At 37.0% G+C, this 27,744-nt stretch overlaps 1 protein-coding gene across 8 annotated transcripts in view; it reads left to right on the forward strand.

The window, feature by feature from the left end:
- The window catches only part of RAB3GAP2 (RAB3 GTPase activating non-catalytic protein subunit 2), a 50,060-nt gene that overhangs the window by 1,885 nt on the left and 20,431 nt on the right, over positions 1-27,744 (forward strand). For 4 of the 8 annotated variants that reach the window (XR_014227706.1, XR_014227707.1, XM_082307168.1 and 1 more), the window contains exons 2-17: positions 9,419-9,486; positions 12,772-12,895; positions 14,432-14,513; positions 16,688-16,735; positions 16,847-16,922; positions 17,068-17,169; positions 17,954-18,053; positions 20,654-20,752; positions 21,599-21,747; positions 22,751-22,830; positions 22,936-23,025; positions 23,870-24,009; positions 25,824-26,040; positions 26,362-26,505; positions 26,781-26,863; positions 27,411-27,475. Coding sequence is in view for 6 of the 8 variants with exons in the window: in XM_082307168.1 (XP_082163294.1) it covers positions 9,419-9,486; positions 12,772-12,895; positions 14,432-14,513; positions 16,688-16,735; positions 16,847-16,922; positions 17,068-17,169; positions 17,954-18,053; positions 20,654-20,752; positions 21,599-21,747; positions 22,751-22,830; positions 22,936-23,025; positions 23,870-24,009; positions 25,824-26,040; positions 26,362-26,505; positions 26,781-26,863; positions 27,411-27,475 (1,667 nt within the window). In the remaining 2 variants the exon portion in view is untranslated. Of the gene's footprint in view, positions 1-9,418; positions 9,487-12,771; positions 12,896-14,406; positions 14,514-14,609; positions 14,742-16,687; positions 16,736-16,846; positions 16,923-17,067; positions 17,213-17,953; positions 18,054-20,653; positions 20,753-21,598; positions 21,748-22,750; positions 22,831-22,935; positions 23,026-23,869; positions 24,010-25,823; positions 26,041-26,361; positions 26,506-26,780; positions 26,864-27,410; positions 27,476-27,744 lie in introns of those variants that run through there. The other 4 variants (XM_082307170.1, XM_082307169.1, XM_082307171.1 and 1 more) reach the window with 4 other exon arrangements.

The following is a 27,744-nucleotide window of genomic DNA, read 5'->3' on the forward strand; positions in this document are numbered from 1 at the left end:
GTATTTCTAAAAGTATGTGCTGAAAGAAATTAAAATATTTCTTTCGTATTTGGTGGTACATGTGAGATAAGTTTGTGTAAAATAACTTTTGGATACTTTTATGGAGTGGATTTATCAAATGGCAGCTGTAAAGAGGGAAAAACATTTAGTATGTTGTAAAACCACAAAAATGACACAGAAGCAAAGAAGATACATGTTGTAAAATGTATTCTTCTTCCATTTTAATGAGTTGGCTGTATTCTGGGCTATTTTTATATTTGCTCATTCGGTCATCAAGGCAGAGTGTCAGAATCTGGTATTTTTCAAAATATTGCTCATTTAGACTTTTTGAAATCTCTTGGATTTGTGCCTGTAATTTTTTGATACCACAGTTATCATGGCTCAGGATAAATCAGCATGAATGTAAGCAAGTAAGAGTTCCCAAAGTGACTTTTACATAAGATTATAAACTAGTCATTTTGAAGCAGAAGTCCTTAGTGCATTCGTCTTTGACAGGGAGAAATGCTGTTACAACTTGCAGAGGTATCTTAAGTTAGAAATTAGTAAATTGTGGAGGTATCCTAAGTTAGAAAAAAATGGATCCAAATCTGCTTTGCTGCTACTTTGTGGCCTAGCCAACTGAATAGTTAAGCTGCATATTGCATTTTATGCCACAAAGAGCCAGGGCAAATATTTTTAACGAAGCAAGATATAAATAAATGTGTTTTTTTGTTTTTTTTTTTTTTATCAAGGAATGCTTTAGTAAAAACTGTTCCATTGGCAGAATGTACTGTTTTAAAACAGCAGTTTATTAAAGTTGTACATTTAAAAACTTGAATTTTAATCTGCTTTTATATTGTTACTCTTTAGGGAAAAAAAACAATGAGTAGTTTTCTTTGTTGAACTCACCAGTAAAAATAAATATGCTCATTTGCTATCAAATACAGCTTTTGTACTTAACTTAATATTTATGTGATTGCTTATATGTGAACAAACAGAGCTTAATAAACACATGTCAAAGTCAAAAGTATTTTTTACTTTAACCTGGAGAATGGGTACCTTTTATTTACTGTTTTTTTCTTGTGTATTTGTTTTTTTAAAAGTTATGCTGCATTTGTATGGAAACTTTTTCACTAGTATTTAAACTTAATAGTTAAATGAAAAATGTTGGCTACCTTAGGAAAATAAATGTTCGTATTAAATATTTTTATTAAAGAGTACTTTGATTAACAAATTAATTACTTTTTTTTTTTTTTTTTGAGTTATAACTTAATATTTTAGGTGCTTAGTAGAATTTTCAAAAGCTCCTGTCAGATTTTGGCTAACATGTTTTTGAAAAGGTGCCTCCAGGGTCTTCAATGTGTGGGTTTTGGGGTTCTTGTTAGAAGCTATAGGTCTTTTCTTTTTTTAGTTTCTTAGTTACAGATCAGAGAAGTTTTTCCTGCTCTTTTAGCTTTGGTCATTTTTTCATTCTAACCAAAATACTTTCTGTGAGTCTATTGGCTGCACTACAATCTAGGGTGGTTAATGTAAAAGCATTTTTGTAGATACATTTTAAATGAAAGGAGTTTGCTTACTTCTGAAAATGCAAGCAGTATATATTTCTAAATCACTATGTGATACTGTGACTTTAATAAAAGTTAGAAGTTAGATGCCTTTAGTATGAATAAAAAGTCTGTACCTTCTCACCTAGTCGTATTTGACAGTGACATATTTCATTTAATTGTAAGTTATTCTAGGTTGTCAATTTCAAATTTAATTTGAAAAGGCTGATCAAAGTGCTACGTATATCAAAAATATAGATGTAGGTAACTGACTGTAAAAAAAAAAAAAAATCTGTGTGTTTATTCTAAGGGAACTTGATTATTATTTTTTTCCTTCCTTTGTACAGGTAAACATTTAAACACGTTCAATAGTAGAAAAAGATGATGGAAAGCATCTGATCAACCACAGCTTCACTTAATCTTTTTCTGTAGCCCAACAGTTTATCTAGTTTGTGTGAAGGATATGCTTTTCTGGTAAACTGGGGAGGAAAAAAAAGGTGTCCTTCTCCTTTGAACCTCATGTAAAGTCAGTTCTGCAGGTGCCTGTTTCCTCCCAGGTCAGGAAACACTGGAATGAAGGGTTCATGTCGTTCTCCTTACTTGCGTTATGCAATCATATGTTAAGATTGCTGATAACGCAATGCTAAAATAACTTAAGAAATGTTCATAGACTGTTGAGGTGACTATTGATCTGTAGTGGTACAAATATATAGCTACTTTTTAATTACACGTATTAGAATAAAAGATGTTGGGGTGGGTCTTGCCTCATGTGGCTTAAATAAATAAAAATGGTATTACGGAGTAAACTGGTTAAAGATGCTTCATATGGAATTCCCATTTATTTATTCTCTAGGAAAAAAAGAGGTTGAATGCTTTTCCATATTTTAATGAACAAGACTAATAAAGCATGAGAATTTAAGATTATTGGGAAAAGTTAATGCTAATAATGAGGCACAAATCCTCTGTGGAGCCTGAGCCTAGTGGTATCTAAGTGGCTTTGAAAACTGCTGTTTCAAATGTGCAAATACTGGGAATAGCAGTATTTGCATTCCATTTAATTTGACAGCTTGCTGTGTTGAAGATGTTTTGGGATGCATGTTGGGTAGATCAGAAAGCAGCTGTAACAGTTAACTCCATTATACAACTGTATAATAAGGCATACCCATGAATGAAAAAATCCATCTTATTTGCAAAATGTGATAAAGCTTCACAGGCATAACAGAATTTTAGCATTAAGAAATTAATGGATATTTAAGTGAAAAGAGCAGAAAATTGAGCAATAAAGACACATAACATTTTCTATAATCTTTATAATTTGAGGAATTTAACCACAATTTATTTAAAGCGACATGTCTCTGTTCTTCCAGTAGACCCTGAACTTGAACTGTGTGTTTTAAAAAATTTGGTAGGCTTGATGACAGCAATTCAGTGACATAGCCAGGTAGGACTGCTGCTAGCTAAACTTTGGGGGCGTTAATATGAAATAAAAAAATCAGTACTTTCCTGGTGTGCAGGTATGTTTAGTTCCCAAATGTGTTTATCTCCTATTACCTAAATGAAATTAATGAGAAAACAAACCTAAAGCCAAACTTGTCCTTGGGAGCTCCCAAGCAATGATACCTGCATCTATGATAGTGAGCTGGTCACTTCAGAGTGGTGTGTGGCACAGCACACAACTTCGAGACACTGCTGCTTATTCAGGGGGAAGGAAAAAAATCAACCCCCTGATTTAGGGGGTTGCTCAGAGCTATGAGGTGTCACTTTACTGCTTCTTTTTACAGTGAGAATGATGGCTTAAGCCTGATGAAGGAACTCTCCTCCAAAATCCGGCTCTGTTAGATTGACAGCATCCTGAAAAGTGCTCTTCAGCCCAGTTCCTCTAAACAACGTCTTTGGAGTTGCGCTTGCACACTTTGCTTTATCTGGATCAACTAATTTAATTCAGAAATACAGAAGGCCAGGCTTTTTATTTCAGAGTTGCAAACAAGGTTACAAAGAAAAAAAAACATTACAAAATCAAATTCTAGATTGCATTTAACAGTAGGGTTCTTCTTAACTGTTTCTGTATCCCTCTTATTGAATTTGGTGTGTTCCTATTGAAAAATCTTCTGACAAGCTCTTTTGTATTGCCTCTTCAATCAGATCCTCCCTCTCCCGATTGCATTATATACATTTAAGATTAATCTCTTTCAGTTTTCACGTAAAATATCATAAAAATATGCACTCTACCTGCATCGTGTTACATCTGTAGTTGTTGATACGTTCTGAGATATGGGGAGGACTAAATGACATGCTCTCAACGCGCATGACAGAATGGTGTCAGAGTATTTTGTCCAAATCATCTTTGCACCTGGGTTTTCTGCTGCCTTAGCACCTCCTTTACGGGATAGACTTCCTTCTTTCTTGCTATAACTTAAGCTGTCACTTGCACCTGAAAGAAAGCTGAAGTACTATGTTTCGTATGTAATCTGTTTCATTTGTTTCCTGTGCTATATAGTATCACAACACTTCCTCCCCCCCCCCCGCCCCGTGATACCTCAAACTTTGGTTTTGCAGTTAAGTTACAACTGTAAGCCATGGAGATTTGCAGCATTACTTTAAAGAATCTGTAGTACATAGATTATTTTTAACTTAGTCATCTTTTATTCTGTTGAAAGCAATTGTGACCATCTAAAGGAAGATAAATTGCTCAAGTAGTTCTTTTTCAGATTAGCAAGCTAACTTAGTTTGAATGTCATCTTCCCCCCCCCCCATGGATGTCTGAAGTGATAAGAGAAAACAAATGTAATACTAGTCTCAAAAGGGGCTTCCTAGTAACGCTGGCAAAACGACCTAATATATTTTTCAGTCTCCATGTCGGAGGAGCTTTGGAAATAAATGGCCTATGGTTACTGAATAGCAAGAAGATTCTAAACAATTTCTAAAATTCCTTGGCCTGAAGAGAAAAGAAATTGCTTCTATTTCTTCACTAATTATGCAATCCAGTGGTATCAGAATTGCAGTAAATATACATGGAAAAAAAATCTGAAACTCTTGCACTTACTAAGCAATCATTTCTTGCACTATTACTTAATTTTAGAAATTCTTAAAGGATGAATGAGAAATCAGCTGGAAGATCATAAACGCAGCAAACTACATGCATGCAATTAAGTGTCATGGTTTAATCCCAGTAGGCAGCTAATACCACACAGCTCCTTGCTCACTTCCTCCTACAGTGGGATGGGGAAGAGAACTGGAAAGGTAAAAGTGAGAAAACTTGTGGGTTGAGATAAAGACAGTTTAACAGGTAAAGCAAAAGCTGTGCGTGCAATCAAAGCAAAATAAGGAATCATTGACTACTTCCCATCAGCAGGCAGGTGTTCAGCCATCTCCAGGAAAGCTACTTGGGAAAACAAATGCCATAACTCTGAATTTCACTCCCTTCCCTCCCTCCTTCCTCCTTCCTTTTCTCCCCCAGCTTTTATCGACGGGCACAACATCATATGGTATGGGGTAGCCCTTTGGTCAGTTGGGGTCAGCTGTCCTTTGTCCACTCCCACCTTCGTGCACATCACCAGCCCACTTGCTGCAGGGCAGTGTGAGAAACAGAAAAGGCCTTGATGCTGTGTAGGCACTGTTCAGCAATAGCTAAAACATGGGTGTGTTTGTGTCATCACAAATCCAAAAGACAGCACCATACCAGCTACGATGAAGAAAGTTAACTCTATCCCAGCCAAAACCAGAATGTTAAGATATGAAACAATTTGATGCATGACTTGCTTTTATTTATCATTTTTGTATGTACAAAGAGTGTACGTAATAGTTTTTTGGCTGGTGCAGCTTGATACTTCATGGCCAATAATCTAAAACTTGTTGAGGACAGATGATTGGCTTGTGTATGAGTTGAAATTTTTCTTATTTATTTAAAAAAAAAAATCTATGAACATAACTGTGCTTGTTTTAAAGCTAAATATTGATGTTGGTAGGAGTAGTTTGACCTTTGTGTCTTTGGGGGTCCAGTTTTCAACACATGGTCTCTCACTTGGGCAAACGTAGAGTCTTCTGGGCAAGCCCATGCCAACCATGTCCTCTGGTACCTGCTGCATAGGGCTGGAACATAGAGGTGAGGGCAGGAGGGAAAGGCTTCTGCTACCAGCTCCAGGTTGTCATGATGCTCTGGAAGGGAGGACACTGGCAGTTTTCTGCGCTCAGAGAGATACCCTGCGATTTGGGGAGGAAGTCTTAGACTGAGTAAAAACAACTTTCATGTTGAATTTGACCTGTTAAATGCCAATTAGATCTCATTGGTCTAGATCTGTTGCTAAGGTTTCTCTTTCCTCTTTTCTTGGTTTTTTTTGTTTTTTTTTTTTTAAACAAAAGATGCTTATCAGTAGAAATTATTCTTTTGGGTCTTAAGTTTATGATAAATGTGCTTGAAATTAATTTTTTCATACATGAGCACCAATGTTGCAAATGTGCAGCATTTAAAGCAGCTCTAAAGTTTCAAATGTGCTGATGATGGAGCTTTAATGCTGTGTGCTTCAAATTAAAGAGTGAAGTGGCTCTTGTAGACCCAGTAGATGAACTTTTATTTTTGCAGTCTCCGCAGTAAAGCAAAACCTGGCATATTGCTGCTGCTTCATCAAAATAGGGAGAACTGTTTACTAGACATCTACTACGAGTCAGAGAGGGAGATGAATAGAAATGTAGATTTGCACAGGAAAGTTTGAGTTCCCCCCCCCCCCCAACAGTGGGCTGGAAAAATTGAATATATTGCAAGTCAGGAACTGTTTAGGGATTGCTTACATATTGGTTGCTACATAATGTCTTTTGTTCCACAGTTTCTAGTTCTAATCTTTAATGTTACTAAAGGAAACAGTGGGGTGTTTCTTCAAAAATCTTCATTGCAGACAGAACTTAGATCCTGTGTCATCTCTCACTTGACCGACACTGTCAGGTGCTGGTGGATGGGAAAGTCTCTGCAAGCTGACAGCTTCTGGGGGATGTTTTGTAAGTCATTGGCACAGTGTGCTTTGAGTTAAAGTGTTACAGGTGTATCCTTCTGCTGCTTCTCTGTCTGCTGTCTCAGAGATTAGTTGTGTATTGTTTTAATACCGTACATCACTAGCCATCACATAGGTGAAGTGTCTGAATGAAATGGATAAGGAAACAATTTTATTTTTAATTTAATTTCCTTTTTTGAAAAGAATTAATGTATGGAAAGAAGGAAAGAATGCATGCAGGGGCTTGAGAAATACATGATTAGTGCATGCAGGGGCAGTCTGTACAATGTGGAGGCTGGATATGAAGGACCAAGCTTGTAAACCCTTGTAAGCTGGAGGAGATGCCGGCTTTGCAGAGCAGGTCACAGTTCTGAAAGATCTCTGCAGCTTCATCAGTGGGATGGTGCCTCAGCATTATCTCATTTTTCCATCCTTTTTGATTGATGTAGCTTCATCCGAGGAAGATGACAACAACCATGAAAATGCAGCTATTCACAAAGAGGCAGCAAGAATCCTCACAGTTAAAGTTTGTGTTGGGTGTTCAGTCTCAGAATTGAAGTGGCTGAGGTTTCTTGTAAAGGTTGGTCTGGTCTGTGCTGTAGGAGAAGGCATTGGCCCCGACTGTGTTTCTTGGATATGGTTATGTTTCTCTCTGGACTGTGGCACACTGACAGATTTCTTTCCCCCGCGAGTCTTATAGGAAGGAGATTTGGTTGCCTTTTGAGATAATAAAATGCAAACAGAAGTAGAATTTTGTTAGCTATCTTAAACTAAGCATTGAAGTTAGTTACTGCTTTCTTCTTGCAGTTTATATTCAGAACTATTTGCCATAATTCTCCTTTATATATTTGTATGCTGGAAAATTCTCAACCTCAAATACAAATGAGACTGTGACCCTTGGAAGCTTGTTGCTTATATAGTTATACCTGAAATAACGGTGCAGTCAGATGTGTATTGATGGTGATGCAGTAAAACTGACTGACTCACCCATTTTGTAGATGGTACAGACCTTTCAATTTTAACAAAGGTTATTCATGGAGCAGATGTTTTGTCTTCTACAGTCTTGTGAAATACCTTCTCAACAGCATTGGTGGAAAGTTTCTTTCTTAAGCTAAAATATTTTTTAAAATTTTTTGTCTTCGTTAGCCATACAAAAGTTAAAAAATCTGCCTGAACAGACAGAATACAGATTTCTATTTTCTTGTCCTGCATTCTGCCTTGCTTTGTTTTGGGGCAAAGGAACCAGAGGTTTTAGACCAAACAAAATCGGAGTGTTTGTGATAAGCCTTTTTAATCCATACTGTTTGACCATCCAAAATGGCCAAATCTTGCTTGTTTAAAACTAAATTTTAAACTAATTTGAGACATTGCATTTAAACTTCTTCTTAAAGTAAATGTAGCCATGACATCAGTTAATGAAAAACTTGAAAGAAATCCTTGGAAAAGTCTTGAAGTCTTATTGATGTTACTGCTTCAGATTTCACGTTAGTGCTTCTGGATGGAAGTCAGAGCTTGGCTTTTCTGCTGAACTACAGGGGTGCTTATTGACTTATTGAAGGTCCCAGTGATGGTGGTGTTTGAGTATTGTACATCTTTTACTAGTAAATGCCTGTGCGTAATTACCTTTTGCATAGCCTTTTACTTTCACATCAAATTCTGTATTTTTAGATGAAAGAATTTCAGATGGTTTTTATATGACTAATATATTAACTCTTATAAAACAACTGAGAAGTAGGCCTGTCTCTGTGAATCTCCGTTTTCTCAGGTGTTTGAGGTTTTTTGTAGGCTTGTGGTTTCTCTGAAGTTTCTGAATGGCATAACTGAAACTGATCAGCGTCTCGTTAATTTTCCTCTGTGTTGTCTTGCAAAGAGGTGAATAAGGAAGGTCCTTGAGCTTATTTTCCCCTCATAGGCCACAGCTTCATCTTTTGCTTTGGCTAGTTTGGGTGTGGTGGTGGTGGGATCTGCATTATCCTGGGCTCACGTGTTTTGTTGTCACAGATGAATTTCCATGTGCTGTTAAAGTGAACTTATGTTGCTGCTGGCTGATCCTGCAATTGACTTAAACCAATCCAAAATCCATCATTATGGAAAGAAAGATATTTTACTTACGTGTAGAAATACTATTTCTCATAAAATAGTGCATATGTGGTTCTTGTGGTGTGTTACAGGTCTTCTTATGTCAGTTAGTAAGGTATCTGGGGACAGGTACGTGAAGTCCTGAAGGGCTGGAGCGAGACTACTGTCCCCTTACTTTCCCTCTGTAGCTGCCCAATATGTACAAGATGAGGCTTTTGTTGTCTTTGGAGTAGTAACAATTAGATAAATCAAGCTAAAGCTTAAATTTTGCAGTGAGGTCTTAGGTCTTTGTACCCACTGGGGAAAGTTTTTGTCAAGTGGACACACAGGGTTTCCCCTCCTTATGCCCTCACTCTTTGCTTCAGTTTACTGTATAAAACTAGAAGTATGTCTTGGCTCTCTTGAAATGGCTGTGGAGAAACTGAGAAAGACAAATTTGATTGAATAATTTGTTCTGGTAAAGTGCAGAGAGGCCCTGTTGAAGGATCAATGATGTGTTGTACCAGGCACTGCAAGATGTTACTTGCCCTGAGTTCTAGATGTGGTCTGTCAGAATTAATTTGACACAGGTGGTGTTACACCTGTTTCTAATTTGTACTTAGGTTACATCTTCTGTTATTACTTTTCCATAGTGTCAAAAATGGAAGTAAATACAGAGAAATAAGACAGCCATTTCTCCCACTTCATGATTCTTTCTGTAGAACTCATTTAGTATCTGCCATAAATGAAGTTATAATGCGTTGATGAAAGGAAAACAACCACCAGCAATCCTTTTTGATTGTGTTTTTCGTTGCCTGTGCTGTATTCATGTGACAAATCTTTTTTTGCTTAAAGCAGGGAAATCAGCAAGCTGGGAAGATGGTGGCTGGGGAGCCTGGGATGAAGCAGAATTACAAGAACCTGTAAGTTCATATATATATATATATATATGTATATGAGTTTTCATTGCTAATTTGCCTATTCTAAAAGACTTCTCCACTTGTTTGTGTGTGTGGTGTTTTATTTTTCTCCTATATAGTTATCACCTGGACAAGAAGGATGTTGACCAGTGTTTTAAAAGTGACTGCTTGTCTGTCCCTTGCTCCTGTAATTGTTTCTAAGATGTTACCTATTGCAATAATTACTCATATTCTTCTATTCTGTAGGTTTTTTCTCACTAGAGTATACACACATCTTTCTCTGCTGCTGCAGCTGGGGTTATCTTTTTTTGTCCTATAGCTAGCCAGGAGGACATGGTGGGGGAGTTATAATAACCTACCATGAATTAATATAAATCAAAGACTCCTAAATCATGGACCACTGACACAAGCATCTTTTTAATGATCACGTAGTACTCCTTTTATGTTGTGATGTGCGGATGGTGTTACAGGAGGGATCAAATTACGTATGTAGGATGGGGCAGCACAGTTGCTCTTTAAGGGGGGAAAAACATTCCTCTGTTCAACTAGTTCAACTAAGAATAACATGTCTAGTCTATAACTGTTGGTAAGGCTGACTTCTAGCTGCCAGCTGACTTGCATAAAATGTTAGGGAAGCTGTCTGTGTAGAAATCCTCTGCACCTGAATGAATCGTCTGAACAGAATTGCTTGATTAATTCCCTGTTAGAGAGAGCTAAGGGGTAGACTGAGGAATCCAGATCTCACCTTGCTAACAAAACTCTTGTATGTGCTGTCTTTATCTCAGCATGCAGGGAGTACACCCAAGGAGTTGGGCAGTACCCTTGTAAATACTTACTTCAGCAGGGAAACAGATTTTTCAGCTGAGGTGAGAAGCAAATTGAAACAAGCATGGTGTCTCTCGGGGATGAATCACTGATGCTGATGTCAGTGAATAACAAGAGTATAAAAACTTTTAAATAGGATGGGTATTCAGCTCCCCTATAACTGCCATGAAATGAGTGTGTTTCTCAGGCCACATCTTTGTAAGGTGTGCTGTAAAGTTTATAACTTAATGAGGAGAACAAATGTTTTGTTTACTACTTATGTTGTAATTTGATAGAACCAGCAGGTGTTGCTAAATTGAAATTGTCATCTTTTTCACTCTTTAAAATGTCAAACTCTTCTTCCAGGTAGTTCACACCCTTCTTGCTAAAGACCTCCTTCTCCTCTGCTTACTTGTGTTCCTCCAAAGTTGCTAGTGGTTCCAGGTCAAACTCTTCAGAAAGAACAAACTGTCATCCACAGCAAACAGGTTGTTCTGTGTAGAAGCATATAAATACATGAGTCTGTGTGTCTGAACACACACCAAAATGAGTGCATCAGTCTAGCATAGAGTTGAGAATTATTAGTATAACAATGAATTCCCTTTTTAAGACTTTTAACTGTTGGTTGATTTGCATTATAGTTGGTGTAAAATGCATCTTTTCTTGGAATTACTCAAGTCACCTGGACAAGTATCTATTTCATGAAACATAGCAACTTTTCAGAAGACATTGAAAATTTAAAAAAAAAAAAGTTTTCTTCTATGAAGTGTTTTTTTGTGGAACTGATTAGCTGTTTTGTAGGGATGGTGATGTTGAAATCCTGTCTTAAATGCTGATTTTAATCATTCTGTCTTTCACCTTTTAAAGTAGTTTCTTTTGACAAGTTCAGTGCTTTTCCTGTTTTAACTCTTAGCTTATTTGTGTCACTAACATGAGATGGCCATATTTTATGTCTTTAGATTTAAGTGTCTTTGTTTATGCATGCAGATGACTTCATTTAAATTCTCTGAAATATAATTTTAATTCCTTTTAATCCTTAGAGAAGCCTGTCATTTCTGTTTCTTTTTCCTCAGTTTGAAAATAATTACATTAAAAATTACTAAAAGGATTTTCTTTGGGTTTTGGTTATGTGTTTTTACACATGGTACATTTATCTCTCTCATGAGGAGCTAAAGTTGTCATGAGTATCCCAGTCAACTTCATCACCTCTTTATAAAGTTTTGAAAAATGTCAGTAATTGGGGAAAACGTATTGCTCTAGAACTTGGTATCCATCGACAGACAAAAATGACATGAAAATAGGATGTAATATTGCACAAAGCAAGTGATAGTGTGGACAAAGACAGGTGGCTGAATATTTGTACTGCGCTAATGTAGACTTTGATGGACATGCAGGGTATTCTTGTGTGCACAAAGTGACTCTTTACGGTACAACCTTATGAAAGGAAATAAATATAATGAATAGCTGATTATGATATGTAAATTCTTCATACATTTTTTTTTCTGCCTGGAGTAGATGTGTATATTTTCAGGTGCATGCAACTTTATTACAACAGAATAAATTGCACAGATCAGAAAATGATCACTGAAGTTGTTGGGCTTTTTGTTTGTGTATAGCTGCTTTGAGATACTAGAGGATGGAATAGTATTTTGGAGGGCTAGGAGGAGGTAGGATTGGATATGTGGCTATGGAAATGGAGACTGCGGACAGGCGAAAGTGATTTTATTGCTGTGATCAAGGTAAGAGGATGGAGCTAAGAAAACAGGAGTAGCATCTCTGAGAGACCGTGTAGCAGTCTGCTCAAAACCTGTTACCTACTTCTGCCTTCGACTGTGATTAGCAGGAGCTATCCATGCTTGTTCTTCAGTCAAATATTTGGCTTGTTGCTCAGAGGAAAAAAAGATGCAATCGTTTTGCTTTTATATGTAATGATGGTATCTAACTTACCCATTGTTAAACCCTTAATATTTGGCACTTCTTAGTTTGAATTTGTTTCTTTTTAAAGTTCCTTGTTGTGATACCCTGTTGCATGTTACCGTGAGGGTTTAGTGTGAATGCCAACTTACTTTCTTCGTACATGCATATATTTACTCAATGCTGGTCAGTGTATAAGCTTGGATAAATTTTTTTTAGTATGGATTATAATGAGAATAACTAAAGAGATACTTTCCAGTCTCTAATCAATAATAATAAAACTTTAAGTCTCATTCTTTTAGTGTCTCTTCGGTGAAAGGAGAAGATTTTGAGGAGCAGAGCTAGTGATGAGTACTTCTTTGTTTTCTGTTTTGTGAACATGCAGATAGAATTAGTGCAAGGCTGATGCATTTCTCATGGCTTTTCATGCAAGTTGGAGCTCTAGTGACTTGCTAGGTAATAGTCCATTTGGCACTGGTATTGAGGGCAAGCCAAAACGTTGTCACAAATCTTGCAAGTGCTGCTGTGTTTAAGAATTGTTGCATACATTGATTAAAGCTTTACCTGTAGGAAGAAGAGGAATCTGCTTCCAGGAACCAGAGAAATTACTGGCTTCAGGAGTGTGTGTTGTCCTTGTCACCAACAAATGACCTGATGGTAATAGCTAATGAACAGAAAGCAGTCTTCTTAGTGCGTAAGTATACATTCTACTAAGTATACATACTAGTACATTTAATAGTAATCAGGACGAGATTGTGTCGTCCCCCCACCCCACCTGCTTACCCCCAAGTCATATCTTCGAGTTTTGGAGTGGTTTATAGTACACATCATGCATTTTCTAGGTATTGCTTGGCAAGTAAATTGTTTTGTCTTTGCTTCTCAGCAATATTTTGATCTGAGAATACTATTTTATCATGAATAATTAAATTTAATATTTATCATAACTACCCAGTTGTTTGAGATGCTCAGAGAGATTGACATTAATTGTGCTCAATAAGCAAACTAAAACTTTTGTATTAATTTTAGCCATTAAGTATTTGACCTTATTTTTCTTTTACATGAAGGAGGGAGTATTGAGGTGGATTGTTTTTTAAGATTTCCACCTCTGATAGAAAATTCTTCTTCATCTTGAAGAATGGGTGGCTTTATATTTTACTCTAAAGCAGGGCTCTCAGTACTCTTTAAAAGGTACCCTTAGTAATATATGAACACTAATCAGCCAGCTGCTGTTTACATATGTGCTGTTGCCTAGGGTGCTGGTGCTATTAACAGCTGCAGTTGGTGGCACGTCAGCATGATGAAGGGAAACCTCCTGACATGAGGAATATTATGCCATTTTAAAACAAAAACAGGCTGTTGAAGCTCAGAGTTGCATAACGAGGCAGATTGCATTGAGTTGTCATGCTGCATGTGTCATTCCCTGCAAAGTTATGTGTTCCAAAACTGATGTAGGTTAGTCACTAATTGTTCACAGAAAATAAAAAGATAGCAATATTTCTCAGAAAGTTCCTGTTGGATCAAGAATAAGGAGATGATTTACCTCACCTGCTGGAGAACTGCTTCTGCTGAACTGCACAGAGGCAACTTATCACGCAGTGGCAGAAGTGTCCCTGTCTCAGGTTTTACATGTCAGACAAATGGCACACAACACTAATTTCTTTTTTTTAGTTGTCCATTGGCACCTGGGAGATGACTTCAACAATCAAATATCATCTCTGACAGCACTCAGTGAATAACAAAGTGTAGTCTTTTCTAACCTTGATTATGACGGGATGATTAAAAATTGTCAGATTTAATGTAGGATTCCCATGTCTGTCTTGGGGGTTAAAATTAAAATTTTCTCTTTGTTTAAGCTCAACTTCAGTAATCATCCCAGAAGAAGTTTGCCCTTGCTTAGTACTTTTCTCCTAAGGATCTCTGTTTCATTAATTGAACCTTTTACAATTTGATGAAGTAGGTATTACTGTATAAATCTTTTAAAATGAAACTAGGCATTCCAGAATTTTGGTAGTCTATTGTTCCATGTACATTTCTAAGAGAACACGGGAGTTCTTTAGAGAAGTCACTAAAAATGTAGTGTTATTTTTATGGTTGTCAAGGTTTGTAATTGGTACTTAATCTAAGTGGGGTAGGATGTATTGTACAGAAGAGAAGGATTAGGAATAGAACTACATCTGTGAGGTGCAAGGCATTACAGTTTTATAGCTGGTGTCTTTGTTCTTAATGGCAGCTAAATGGAAGCACAGTGACAAGGGAAAAGAGGAAATGCAGTATGCTGTTGGTTGGAGCGGCTCTCTGAATGTTGAAGAAGGGTAGGTGTTGAAATGCAACTGTGATTACAATGTCATTTTCACGTTTAATAATTAGTAGCGTATGCTTTAAACTTTTTTTTTCTTTCATCCAAGTACATTCATGATCTTATGAATTTTAATGTTGAAAACAGAAATGGAGTAACGTGGGTGACCAGAAACGTTGTCTGCAAAGGTCACTCTTCATGCATAGTGTGATATCTCAGGACAAGTTCATACAAATTAACAGAGGTACTGTGTGCAAATCAGTGTATTTCCATGTAATGTAGACATTTTAATAGATCTGGGTTATCATGCTTTTTATAAGTGCCTGTTCCAGAAGGGGAAAAATGTATATGTACCCTTTTTGAAAATCTGCTTTTATAGTAGAGATGAAATTTTGTTACGGGTGTTGCAACTGGAAATGTGTGAAGTTGTTTTAGAAATACTTCTTCTAATTTTCAAAACCTCAAGCAAATATAAAGTCATCTCTCTGATCAAGAAGTCACTCCAAATTATAAGCTGTGAGCAACATTCATGTGCTAGAAAAAGTGTTCATCTTTTGAGATGTGGTGAACTTCATCTACGCTTTTAATTTTTTACCTCCATTGTAAATATCCTCTTACATGTTTCAGTCACTTTTAGACATGGTTTTGGGCTCCAAGTCATTTAGCAGACTTGAAAAATTTGCTTTGGTCATACATTTGGTATTTATACAATATTTCTGCTTGATCTGTTTTCAAATAACCAGACAGACGCTTTCTCGAATCTCCCATATGGAAGAGGGTTTTGCATTTCGTTATTAAGTTTGCAGCCTTGAGTTGCTGTCTGCCTTTGAACATGCTCCCTATTGGCTTCAACCTTCTGTTATGCTGCAGGAGGTGTTGTCTTAATCAGCCTCTCTCCAATCTGTAAAAATCATAGTCCTTTTTTATAAACCTGCTGCTGCCACGCATTTGAACTGTTTTATGTGCATCTCTAAGTTGTTCGGCCCCCAATACCACTGAAATGACCCTGTCAAAAAAAGGAAAAGAAATTCTGTTTGGGAATAGGTTTCTTACTACTGTTACAGCCCCAAGAGATGCTATCATACGGAACAGGTAGCTTTCTTTAGATAGACACAGTTATATTCAGTACATCTTGATTTAAAGCTTGCGAGTGTTTCCTGTAGGTGAGGGTTCTATTTCTGTGGAAGTGGAAATATGGCAATTACTGTCAGGTTGTTGAAAGACTTGACTTCTTTTTTTTCTCAAGGTTGCATTCAACTGATAACGTTCTGTGGTGGCTAAGCTTTGCTATTGAAAGATGAGATTTCACTGAGATGTTTAATATTGCCTTGAAGTTGTAATTGAATTGCAACTCATGTCATGCTTGCATTTAGGAAGCTTTTTTTCTGCAGTTGTCTAGCCTGATTATTTAATCACTCCTTGGGGAATGGAGGTGACCTGAAATGCAAATAATCAACAGTACTTCAGGCATATATGCTTTAAGTGCTGTTTGGGATGTCGTCTTGAATTTATGTGCTCTTTTGTAAAACCTTTGTACTGCTTCTGTTTCCCCAGACAGTGTGAAACTTTCTATTGTGGTAACAGTTAAATAACTTTTGATTTGACGTATTGAAGCCTGCTCATCTGCTTGCCTTCTGCATGCTTTGCCTGCCGTGCATTGAGCATGCTCAGTTATTGCATTAACTGGGAAGACCATGTTAGCTCTTCAAATGCTCTCAAATTATAAAGCGGTGAAATGCAATGGATATAAAATCTACCTACTTGCATAATGTATTTAAAAAATTTATTTTGTTAAGTATAGTTCAGGGTTTTTTTAAAAAAAGTGGTTGTTCTTGGTATATCATTATAGATCAGAAAAAAATTATTTACCTTTATGTACATGAGATTTAACTTGAATCTTTACTGAAGAGTACTGGCAGAATAATCAGCCTGTGAATGATGAAAGACAACATTAACAAGGTGTAATAAGCACTTATGCAATCTGTTTGGGCACTGTTGAACTTGTAATTGAAAATGTCTTTAAAATGAAAGGGTGTTTTTTCCTTTTTAGTATTAATTTGATAAATTGTGTGCTGCATTAATATATTATTAAAATATTTAAAATGCTGACTCAGCAAGATCTTTTGTGTAGAGCGAAATTTCACAACTGGAGAAAAAATATGCTTATTTGTTTTATCTTTCTTTTTCTAGTGAATGTGTGAGTAGTGTATTGTGTATCCCATTGGCAAGTCAGAAGAGGTAAGGATTGATATTCTTACGTATATGCATCATCAGTCTCCTTACATCACACTTTGTCTGCAGCTTAGAGCAGGATTTGTGTTTAACATCTAGTATATCTTTGTGAAACAGGAGTTCCACAGGCCGTCCTGACTGGACCTGCATTGTCGTTGGCTTCACCTCTGGCTATGTTCGTTTTTACACTGAGGTATGTTTCTCAGTGTGGCAGGCCCACAAGCAAGCTGTTGTAATAAACATCTATCTCTATCAAACTTGTTTCTGCAGATAGTGCTTTTTGCCTTCCCTAAGAAAAGGGACAGAAATGTTGATGCTTGTTATTCTTTCTCTTCTAGAATGGAGTACTGCTTCTTGCTCAGCTTTTAAATGAAGATCCTGTCCTACAGCTTAAGTGCAGAACCTATGAAATTCCCAGGCATCCTGGTGTCACAGAACAGGTTTTGTCAGATTATTTCAAAAGCGAAGTGGCAATGTTATGGGGTATGAAAGGGAGTCTTCTCTGTGAATCCTCTGTGTCCTTTACCAGTTTTTGAAAGGTGGACAATTCCTTAGAGCAAGAGACTCTGGATTTCTTGTTCTACAAGTATTCATGCCTGTATAGTTTGAGGATTCAGAATTTCTTTTTATTTTTTGGAGTATTTAGTTAGCTTTATAGATCTGTTCTGTTTTTCTCTGTGATAACCTTGCAAAGGAAGGCTTCGTTCATTTCCTGTTTATTCATTAATGTGCACAAAATAAGATAATGTATGGACGAAAGGAGAAAATTAACTCTTGACTTTATATCACCAAATTAGCATTTATGTGCCCAAGTGGTAATTCAGGCACTAATCCAGTTTCAGAATTTGGCTCATAAAACCTTGGTACTTGCATTCTAGATAGACTTGTTTTTCTGTGGCCTTCACAAGGTGCTGTAACTTTTTTGTTTTCTCCCTAAGCTATAAAATATGTTAAGCAAACATAAAAGTCATTGAAAGAAGATAAAAATATAAAATTATGTGCCTAAATAACTTAGTCATATATTGGGTGGTTTAATACTGAATTTCTGTAGTTTGACCTTATTCTGTTGCCTGGGGCTTGTTAGATATTAACTCTCTGGATGTAATCCTCATCTTTGTGTAGTTAATAGTATGAAAAGCTAGAAAAGAAGCTGTTACAACAGTAACTGTCATTTTTTTTTTATTTTATTTTCTTTTGTCTCCCTTCTCTCATTTTCTTCTACAGAATGAAGAACTAAGTATCTTGTACCCAGCAGCAATTGTGACAATTGATGGTTTCAGCCTCTTTCAGTCCCTTCGTGCATGTCGCAATCAGGTAGCAAGAGGTAAGTTTGAGAGGAAATGTTTATTTCTGACTCTGTTAATAGTACTTTACATTACATGAAATTTACTTATGTTTGTTAAATATCTAATCAAGGTGGAATTTGGATCTTCCTTGCTTGCCCATCAATATATAGGCATCTACTGCATACAAGGAAACTTCTTCCTCTACAGAAAACGTTCTCGGAGCACAAGTTGTCCGAGTAGCATTGACTGTCTTGCACATTCTCACCACGATACTGTATACTGGTTTTGGCTGGGATAGAGTTAATTTTCTTCATAGTAGCTGGTATGGTGCTGTGTTTTGGATTTGTGATGAAAACAGTGTTGATAACACCCCGATGTTTTAGCTATGGCTGAACAGTGCTTACACAGCGTTCAAGGCCTTTTTTTGTTTCTTGCCCCACCCACCCCACCAGTGAGCAGGCTGGGGGTGCAGAAGAACCTGGGAGGGCACATAGCCAAACAGCTGACCCCAGCTGACCAAAGGGCTATCCCACACCATATGATGTCCTGCCCAGCGATAAAAGCCGGGGGGAAGAAGGCAGAACGGGGGGAAATGTTCAGAGTTATGGCGTTTGGCTTTCCAAGTAACTGTTACACATGATGAAGCCCTGCTTTCCTAGAAACTACTCACACCTGCCTGCTGACGGGAAGTAGTGAATGAATTCCTTATTTTGCTTTGATTGCACATGGAGCTTTTGCTTTACCTGTTAAACTGTCTATCTCAGCCCACAAGTTTTCTCACTTTTACCTTTCCGATTCTTTTCTCCATCTCCCTAGGTGGGAGTGAGCAAGCTGCTGTGTGGTGCTTAGGTGCCCACTGGGGTTAACCCACAGCATGCTGCTAAGGTGCTTCTTAGCACGTCAGGGTGCTGATTTCACTGTCTGTCAGTGAAATGCTTTTCTTCCCAGTAAGGACTTTGTGGGAAGAGATCATGCTGTGATGATGGCATTGGTAATGATCACTGCTCTTTGTGTTAATGCCTGAGACCTTTTGATACCTTGTTTGATTGTGCGGCCTTTGATCCTGTTCCTTTAGTGTAGTGCCTGTTTACACTCTAATTTGGAAACAGGGTCAGTTTCCTGGGGTGAGGGAGAACCACGTAACAGTATTGTGTGGTAGATTGCACAACTATGGGGCTGTTACAATTCTGCAAGATAAAATGTTAAACAGGTGCTGTTGCTGAATTGTTCTCCAAAACATCGTTACTGTTGTTCTTCTTGAACTTCAGATTTGTGAGATTCTTGTTTCCTCTACAGCAGGCCACATCAGTAGACAGTCATGAGGCTGGGTGTAGGTGGGAAGCACAATGGATCTGCCAGCATGACAGCATTAGGAACTGTTGGGACAGCAGCACCCTTAAACTAAGGCTTGAATCTCACATAGGAGGGATGAGTGGTAAAGAACTAAGAAATGCTACTGTGGTGAGACAGCTCTTCTCTGAATCATATGGGGATGGCCAATAGGAACAAATTGCTCAGTCTTCCAGTTCAGGATGAAGTGGCATGAAATGAAGTTAGGTGATAGTAAATTCAAAATAAAAAGTAGATTGTTGTTTATGCAGCATGAGGTTAAATTGTGGAGTTATTTGCCAGAGGTTGATGTGAATGCTAAAAGCTTTCTTGGGCTCAGAGGGAAGCTGGCAAATTAGTGGAGAAGAAAGCTGTGGAGGTCTACTGAGTGCTTTAGAGCTTACCTCTGGCTGAGAAGGTCTCTTTAGAAGCTGGTTTAGAGGAAGCATCAGATATGTGTCCTTGTTCTAATAGTCCTCCCTAGGAATCTGGTTTTAGCTGTGCTCAGATCCTGATCTGCTGTGCTAAATGGTTCCCTGGGTTGGTCTAATAATGTATATTCTGATCCTCTTAATGAGAACGTAGCATTTCCATGGAGTAAAAGCAAAGGCAAAGGTCTTGTAAATCAGAACTTGAAAAACTGATGTTCTGTGAATCATGCAACAAATAAGAAAGAAAAGAGACAGATGCTGTAATGAGAAATACCCATCTACTTTCACAACCAGAACACACTCTACTCTTTCAATGAGAGATCAACATTTGCAGAGAGGCACTTACAGCTGGTTGTAATATCTGCAGCCAGAGTGCTGTGTCTTCCTTCATTCTTGATCATTTATGTTTGTTGTAATATATATTTTGAAGAGTTTCAATCATCGCTTTAGTTTTACCGCTGTTCTTACCTCACACTGTTACATATCTAGTGAATGTGCTGACTTTGCAAGTACTTCTGCAGGGGAGTTTCCACTTAAACACGCCCAGACCAGAGAAATAAATTGTAGTAGCATTTTAAGGTTGTACAGAATATTAAACCATAAATGACTAGTAAAACAAAGCTCTCTGCAAGTGCAAAATACAGTTGTGATAGAATATCATGTGCAATTTTATTCAGTTAATTTTTTAAAATGTTTAATTTCAGTAAGGTATGTATTTCAAAAGGCCATTTTAGCTCAGTGGGTGTTTAGATGTATGTTAATTTAAAACCAGGTTATTTTGTGGTGTCAGATTGCATCAATTTTTTTTTCCTCTGTTATGCTATTACTTTGTCTTTTACTCAGTAGGAATTTTTTTGTGTTTTATCAACTTTTGTCAGCTGCAGCATCTGGCAATGAGAATGTTCAGCCCCCACCATTAGCTTATAAGAAATGGGGTTTGCAAGATGTGGATACAATCGTTGACCATGCTAGTATTGGTAAGCATTTCTATTTCATTTTAAATATTTGGCTTAAAGGAAACCAAATGTTTTTGTGCTGTTAAATTTGGAGTGAGAGTGCTTAGTGGTACTGGCTGGATAGTAATAAATAGTGGGAGAAGCCTATAATAGTGAATGATTGCATTAACCATCATAAAAATATATATTTTGCTTTCTCTTCTAGTCTGATTGAGCCTCCCCTCTCTGCTTGAGGGGAGAAAGGATGTTACAGCTGTAGCTATTTTGTCCTCTCTTGTTTGGTAAGAGACAGCCAAGAGAGACTAGATGAGATGCAGTTATTCCCATTTCTGCCAGGTTCAAGAACTCTCTGGCAGGCAGGTTAAGACTGGTATGGGTCTTTCCTGAGTCTAGCACATAAAGAAACTAACATTTTAGATTGCTCTTTTCCAAAATAGACAAACTGACTCCTAGGTTCTCAAAGACTTATATTCCTTAGGAATTTGCAGAAGCCCGGGTTCTTGCCAGACAGGTAGATCTAAGGGATAGTAAGCTTCATTTCTCTTCCACCCTTTTTACAAAAGCAGGTAAGAGGTCAGAAGGGGGCTAATGAGGCAGGTGAAGTGAATTTGGTAGATGTGTTTTTCCTGCTGAACTCTGCTGAAGTTTTTTTCTTCTAAACAAACCAACTATGCTTTATAATTAACCTAAGTACATTGCATTATTTCTGCTGTGTTCTTTGGAATTTCTGTGGTTAAAGCTGCTTTCCTCCCATCCCTCTGAAAGTTGGCTGGTCAGTCAAGAAGGCAGGAATGTATTTAGACTTTTAGAGCAATTGCATACCTTTGTTCTGAAAGTATAAGGCATTCCCTTTAATGTTTTTGTTAGGCCTCATGACACTGTCTCCTTTTGATCAAATGAAGACTGCCTCCAATATAGGTGGATATAATGCAGCTATAAAAAACAGCCCACCTGCTATGTCTCAGTATGTTACTGTTGGATCCAATCCTTTCACTGGTTTCTTTTTTGCCCTGGAGGTATGTACGAGAAAGCGGACTTGCTGAAACTTTGAATAATTAATCCTTCTCTTTTCTGTCTGGGTGTTTCTGAAGTATTCCTATGTTCATTTTATGCTGACATTTCCCCCTTTTCTTGATCTTCTGAAACTGGAATGATTTGGAGTAGATGTGATAGTAATGTCTACCACAGGTTCCTGCTAATGAGAAATTTTATTTTTTTTATCTTAAAATGAATGTGATACTCAAGTGTTTTTTTTTATTTTTTTCAGTTGTTAATTTATTGCCAATTAAGTAATGTAAGGTATTTTTAAAAAAAGTTAGGTTGCGATTGTGTAAACATGCATCTTATGGATTTTTGGAGGCCTTTGGCCTTTGATCATGTACACGTATGGCCTGAGTGTACTGTGGTGATTTCATATAGTGGAACTAATACCTGTAGAAGAAAACTGCAACTTATGCTTAATGATACCTGTAGTACACTTACGTCGTCTTCTGTTGTATTGGAGGAGAAGGATGGTAATGTAGCTGTGTGTCTTGTACATTCCGACCCTATGTGTGTGCTGTCCTTATTAGGATCGAAAGTTGATTGAAAATGCTAGAACCGGAATTCTGATTTTGTACTTGCTTTTCCAATATGTTTATGAAAAAACTGCTTATGTTGATATTTGCAAGGATGCCAAAGCCATACACCAGCTAACTCTCCGTGATAAATCATACACAGGGTTTTTTTAACTTCTGTTGCAGACAAACTTACTGAGCTACCAGTGACTTGCAGGAGGATTTTGAAATGGTAAAGAGATGTCAGAATGGCTTTTCTGGGGGCAATGAATTAAAATTTTGCAGAGTCTTAAAGCTATGCTTTCTGAGCTGAAAGTCCATAGGAGGCCTGAAAAACTATTCTGCAGTTGAGTTCAGTGTAAGAACTATTTCTTGGCTTTCTAAACACTTTGTTCCTTCATTTCAGGGTGGCTCACAGCTGACTATTTCTTGATTTTCTAAACACTTTATTCCTTTCTTTCAGGGTAGCTCACAGCCACTGTTGTCTCATGTTGCCTTAGCAGTTGCAAGTAAATTGACTTCAGCATTGTTTAATGCTGCCAGGTAATAACAAAAAATTACATTATATTTGTTTTACTAGCTACATAATAGTTTGAGGATTTTTAGGACAATTAGTGTGATTCTCCTGATGTGTGTTTCTATTGCAAGTGGCTGGCTTGGTTGGAAGAGTAAACATGAAGAAGAACCTGCCCAAAAACAGAAACCAAAAGTTGAACCTGCAACCCCATTGGCAGTGAGGTAAGCTTTACATACTGTCTCAGTTGCTTTAAATCTCTTGTGTTTTTAATTGTTTGAATTATTTTGAAAGGTGCATAATTGATGAACATGTTTATTTTTCTTGACTTGAAGCAGCGATGATTGTTTGCAGGTGATTTGTTTTAAGCTTTGTTTCACTTCAGTTTATCATTCTGGACAAATTACTCATCTCTTTCCCTGCCAGTGTGTGGGTTCATTGTAACTGTAAAAGAACAGTGTGCACAGTTTAATGACAGTATAAGTACACGAATATCAGTCCTGAAGTTATTGCTGAAGAGCTTCAAAGAAGCCGCATGAAGTGCTTGCTGCTTAAGATAGTTGTAAGCCCCTCACAAAAGTTAGGAAGTATCCTGTTACCCTGTTGATTGTGGAGAGAGGAGAATGGGAGCAACAGGTTGTAGCCTAATGTTTTCAAGGAAGCTGATAAAAGACTAAATTAATTCCTGTTTGGTTTTCATGATTTTTTTTTTTTAAAGTATTCTCAAAGACTAGTTGGCAATAAGAGAGGGCATACAAAGTAATCCACTGCTCTGAGATCCTTGCCTGACAATGCACAACAAAGCAATCGCTTATCCTAGTTGCTGAACTTTGGTTTTCAGTAGGACTGTAACAGACCTATGAGATCTCCCAGTAGACAGCACAAAAACTTTTTTCATACTTTGCTCTTAGTTTTACTCATACCTTTATGTTACCTTAAAAAAAGAAATCTTATTCCTTATAAGATACTCTGTTTACTGTTTCTGAAGAAAAATAGGTATCTAGTGTTTTTACTTGATTGTGGGGGTTTTTTTGTGGTGGTTTTTTTTTTTTTTTTTTTTTTTTTTAGGTTTGGACTTCCGGATTCCCGTCGTCATGGTGAAAGAATATGTCTTTCTCCATGTAACACTTTGGCAGCAATAACAGATGATTTTGGACGGGTTATTTTACTGGATGTTACAAGAGGACTTGCAGTCCGCATGTGGAAAGGTACGATAGTGTATATTAGTATAGCAAATAATACTCTTCAAAATACTGTGGCTTCTTATTTTCAGACTTAGAATTCCAACTGTTTTTCCATTATTAAGAAAGACCTTTGTACATTGTGTTATTACAAACCAAATATTAAAGGCAGATGTAATATAAAGTCCATAAGAGTATTGTATCAACGCCTGAAATACCGATATGGCCTATATAGTAAAAATTCAGCCTGTTTCGTTTGTATTGTGTAGATTTTTTTTTCCCAGACTGTATCCCAACAGAAAGTTTTTGACCTAATAATTTTTTGAAAGAGCTTTAGCTCTATTCTCCAAGATTGTTTTTCTTGATAAGCTATAGTATCTTTTTTAATTCTGCTGAGAAAATAAACCCAAGTTTGAAAAATCAGTAAGAAGATACACAGCTTGTTAGAATTGCATTTCATCATGGTGACTGTGCAAGAAGGGAGTGTGCAGTCTCTTCTAAACTGAGGGCTTTTTGAAGAAAAATGCAGATGTTAAGCTCTCAAATTGTAATTATACCTAATGTTACAATAGCTCTTATTTTTTCTATAGAATTAAAATTTTGCAGCTTTTTAGGAGATGGAAGATAAGTTTTAAGAACAGATAGAAAATCTCTAGCTCTACTCTCTCCCACCCTACCAGTTGAGAAGATCAGTGGTCATGAATATAGTAGCTACTTCAGCGACACACTAACAGTGTAATAGCTAGAGTAATCACACTTCCCCTGTGCATTCTCCTTCTCTCATATTTTGAACCTTCTTAGCTATAATATGTGCTTTCTGATGTTCTTGGACTTTTTATTCTTCATTACTGAGAGCTTCATATTATCTAAGAAGTACTATTAGAGTCCTATGCTTTATTTGATAGTCAGACACATATTTACAATTTGCCAGCCTTTCCCCAGTGAGGCTGTTGAGAAGTGGTGTTGTTTTGGTTTTTTTTTTTTTTTTTTTTTTTTTTGTTTTTTTTTTTTTTTTTTTTTTTTTTTTTGTTTTTTGTTTTTTGTTTTTTTTTTGTTTTTTTTTTTTTAGCAAAGCTGCCTACTGAATTAAATCTTTTGGATTGTACCTTTTCTCATTAATCGAGCTGTGAATACTTTTCAACCTTCTTGGTATAATATATCTTTCTATAAACTTGTTTTATACATTAGTATTTCACCTGTGGTTTGCAGTCTTCATTTGTACTTGCTAAACCATTACATAGTTTAGTGATGTCATTAGAGCATCTCTGCCTTTTTTGTTTAGGAAGAAACAAGAGAAACAAATGCTTTTAGAGGGAAAGTATTTGCGTTACCCAGAGAGAGAGGGAAGATGAGCGTTTTTATTGGGTTACTAAAAATTGCATTTTAATGATGAAAACATATGAATAAAAACTTACGTATCCTATTTAATAGGTTATGCAAATTTCCTTCCTTAAATCTTCCTTTTTTGTTGTTTTGAAACATGAGAAGTCAGGACGCTTAGTACAGATGTTTCTTCTCCGAGAAGCTTTTGCATTGCTGTAATGTCCAGAGTACAGATCTGATGAGTTTTGAGTTCTTTTGTGGCTTCTCCCAGAAGAACTCGTTCCTCCCCAGAGCTTTGCAGGAGGCTGCATTTGGCTCTGAGGAGTCCTCTGGTGGGCCCTGCTCTGAGTTGATGGACCACAGCTCTTGGCAGGACTCTGGCTACTGGCTGGAGTTGCACAGTTTGAAACAAAGGTTAAGATGGCTGGCTGCTGGAACAGTACTTATGTGGGTGGTGATATATACTAGTCGTGTATTAATTTCTGTACACTAATGAACTTCTCTCTTCTTTTACAAAGGATACCGTGATGCAGAAGTTGGTTGGATACAGACTGTAGAGGACCTTCATGAGAGGGAAACTGAGAAGATGGATTTTTCTCCTTTTGGAAATGCACAAGGTCCAAGCAGAGTGGCTCAGTTCCTTGTGATCTATGCTCCGAGGAGAGGCATTCTGGAAGTATGGAGCACGCAGCAAGGGCCTCGGGTTGGAGCCTTCAATGTGGGGAAATATTGTAGGTAAGAAACAGTTAGCAGGTAGGCATATTGGCTGTGCTGCTGCAACGAAGTGATATGGGGATGTGCCAGTGGTAAAAGTGGAAAGTGCTGGCAGGTGCTTTTCATGTTGCCCACAGCATTTCTACTGAATGTACCTTGTTGTTTTTATAGAAGGGGATTTTGTCATGTTTCATCACTCTACAATCTTTCCTGATAAACACATTTAGCAGCTGTTAAACCTTGGCTTTTTAAAAGTTGTCTTCTTTTTATTCAGTGTGTGGAAAAGGAAGGTTGCTGATTTTGTTCTTCACTGTAAAGGCCATGTTTTTTTGTTGATTTCAGATTGTTGTATCCTGGTTATAGAATAATGGGTCTAAACAATGTGACCAGTCAGGGATGGCAGCCCCAGACTTACCAGATATGCCTTGTTGATCCAGTCTCTGGAAGTGTAAAAACTGTCCATGTACCTTTCCATTTAGCACTGAGGTAAGGACTTTCTGTGCTCTGTATAACCAAATGAACTTCATTATTGGTTTTGGAAACAATGTTTTATTTAGAGAGCGCGATTCTGGTGTTCCTTCTCAAGCTGAATAGTACTCTGGTAGTAGTCTCATTGGTTTGTATGCATTAACTTGATTTTTATTAATGTGATGTTACCTTAAAGTACCATAAATAATTAAAAAAAAAAAAAATCTATTTTTTTTTCTGAATCATTCACTTTAGTTCTCTTCACTCATACAATTAAAATTGTTTCCCTTCAGTGATAAAAAGAGTGAGCGAGCAAAGGATATGCATCTAGTGAAGAAGTTAAACACTTTACTCAAAGCTAAAACCTCAGATCCGGGTAGGTTCTCTTGTATAATTTCTTAAGACTGTATGTTATCAAATGGTTCTTGTATTATCTGTCCTGTAAGTGTACAAACACAGGTATGATTGTGGTGCATTTTGACAGCTGTATGTACTATGAATTATGAACTTTAAGTAGCTTGTATTTTTTTTTATAAAATACCAGATTAAATTTAATCTCATACAAGCATCTAGTATAGGCTTTGTCTGCCATGTAAATCTTAACTAAACTCTACTTTGAGTGCTTGCATAAAACATGGGCTATTTGCAACCTATTATGCTATGTAATGGAGTTCAGCATTTGACTCTAGATATCCTTCTGTAAGAAATATGTATTTCTTACAAGAGAGAGATTTGGAGTAAGAGATGCCACTGAGCTGTTACTTTGTTTCAATTTCCCCAAACTTATTTTGGCAACTTTTGTAATAGTGTCTTCATCTCTGTAGCATGAACCCATGCGCATCTTAATGGTGGTGCAGGTTGACTTGCTTCTCAGAATGCATTTGAGAAATATGAATTGAAGCTGTGATTGTCTTTGTTTGCAGATTTGATTGAAGCTGAAGCAAAGGAATTAATACTTGATATCAAATATCCTGCTACAAAGAAACAGGTGAATATTTAGAAGCCAGTATACTGTGTTATCAGAGTAGAGTGCTAAATCTTTTTAAAACTTTCAAAATATGTTGTTTTTTCCTACAGTTACTTGAAGCAAATAATTGAGCTATTTTGGTGGGGTTTTTCTGGTTTGTTTTTTGTGTGTGGTTTTTTGGTTTTGTTTTTGTTTTTACACAACATATTGACTGGAATTAATTTTGACTTGTGACTTCCCCAAGGCATCTTCCATGATAAAATAATAAAAAGAGCAAACCTTTCTGTAGG

The sequence above is a fragment of the Platalea leucorodia genome, assembly GCF_965183815.1.
Source record: "Platalea leucorodia genome assembly, chromosome: 3".
NCBI classification, from domain to species: domain Eukaryota; kingdom Metazoa; phylum Chordata; class Aves; order Pelecaniformes; family Threskiornithidae; genus Platalea; species Platalea leucorodia.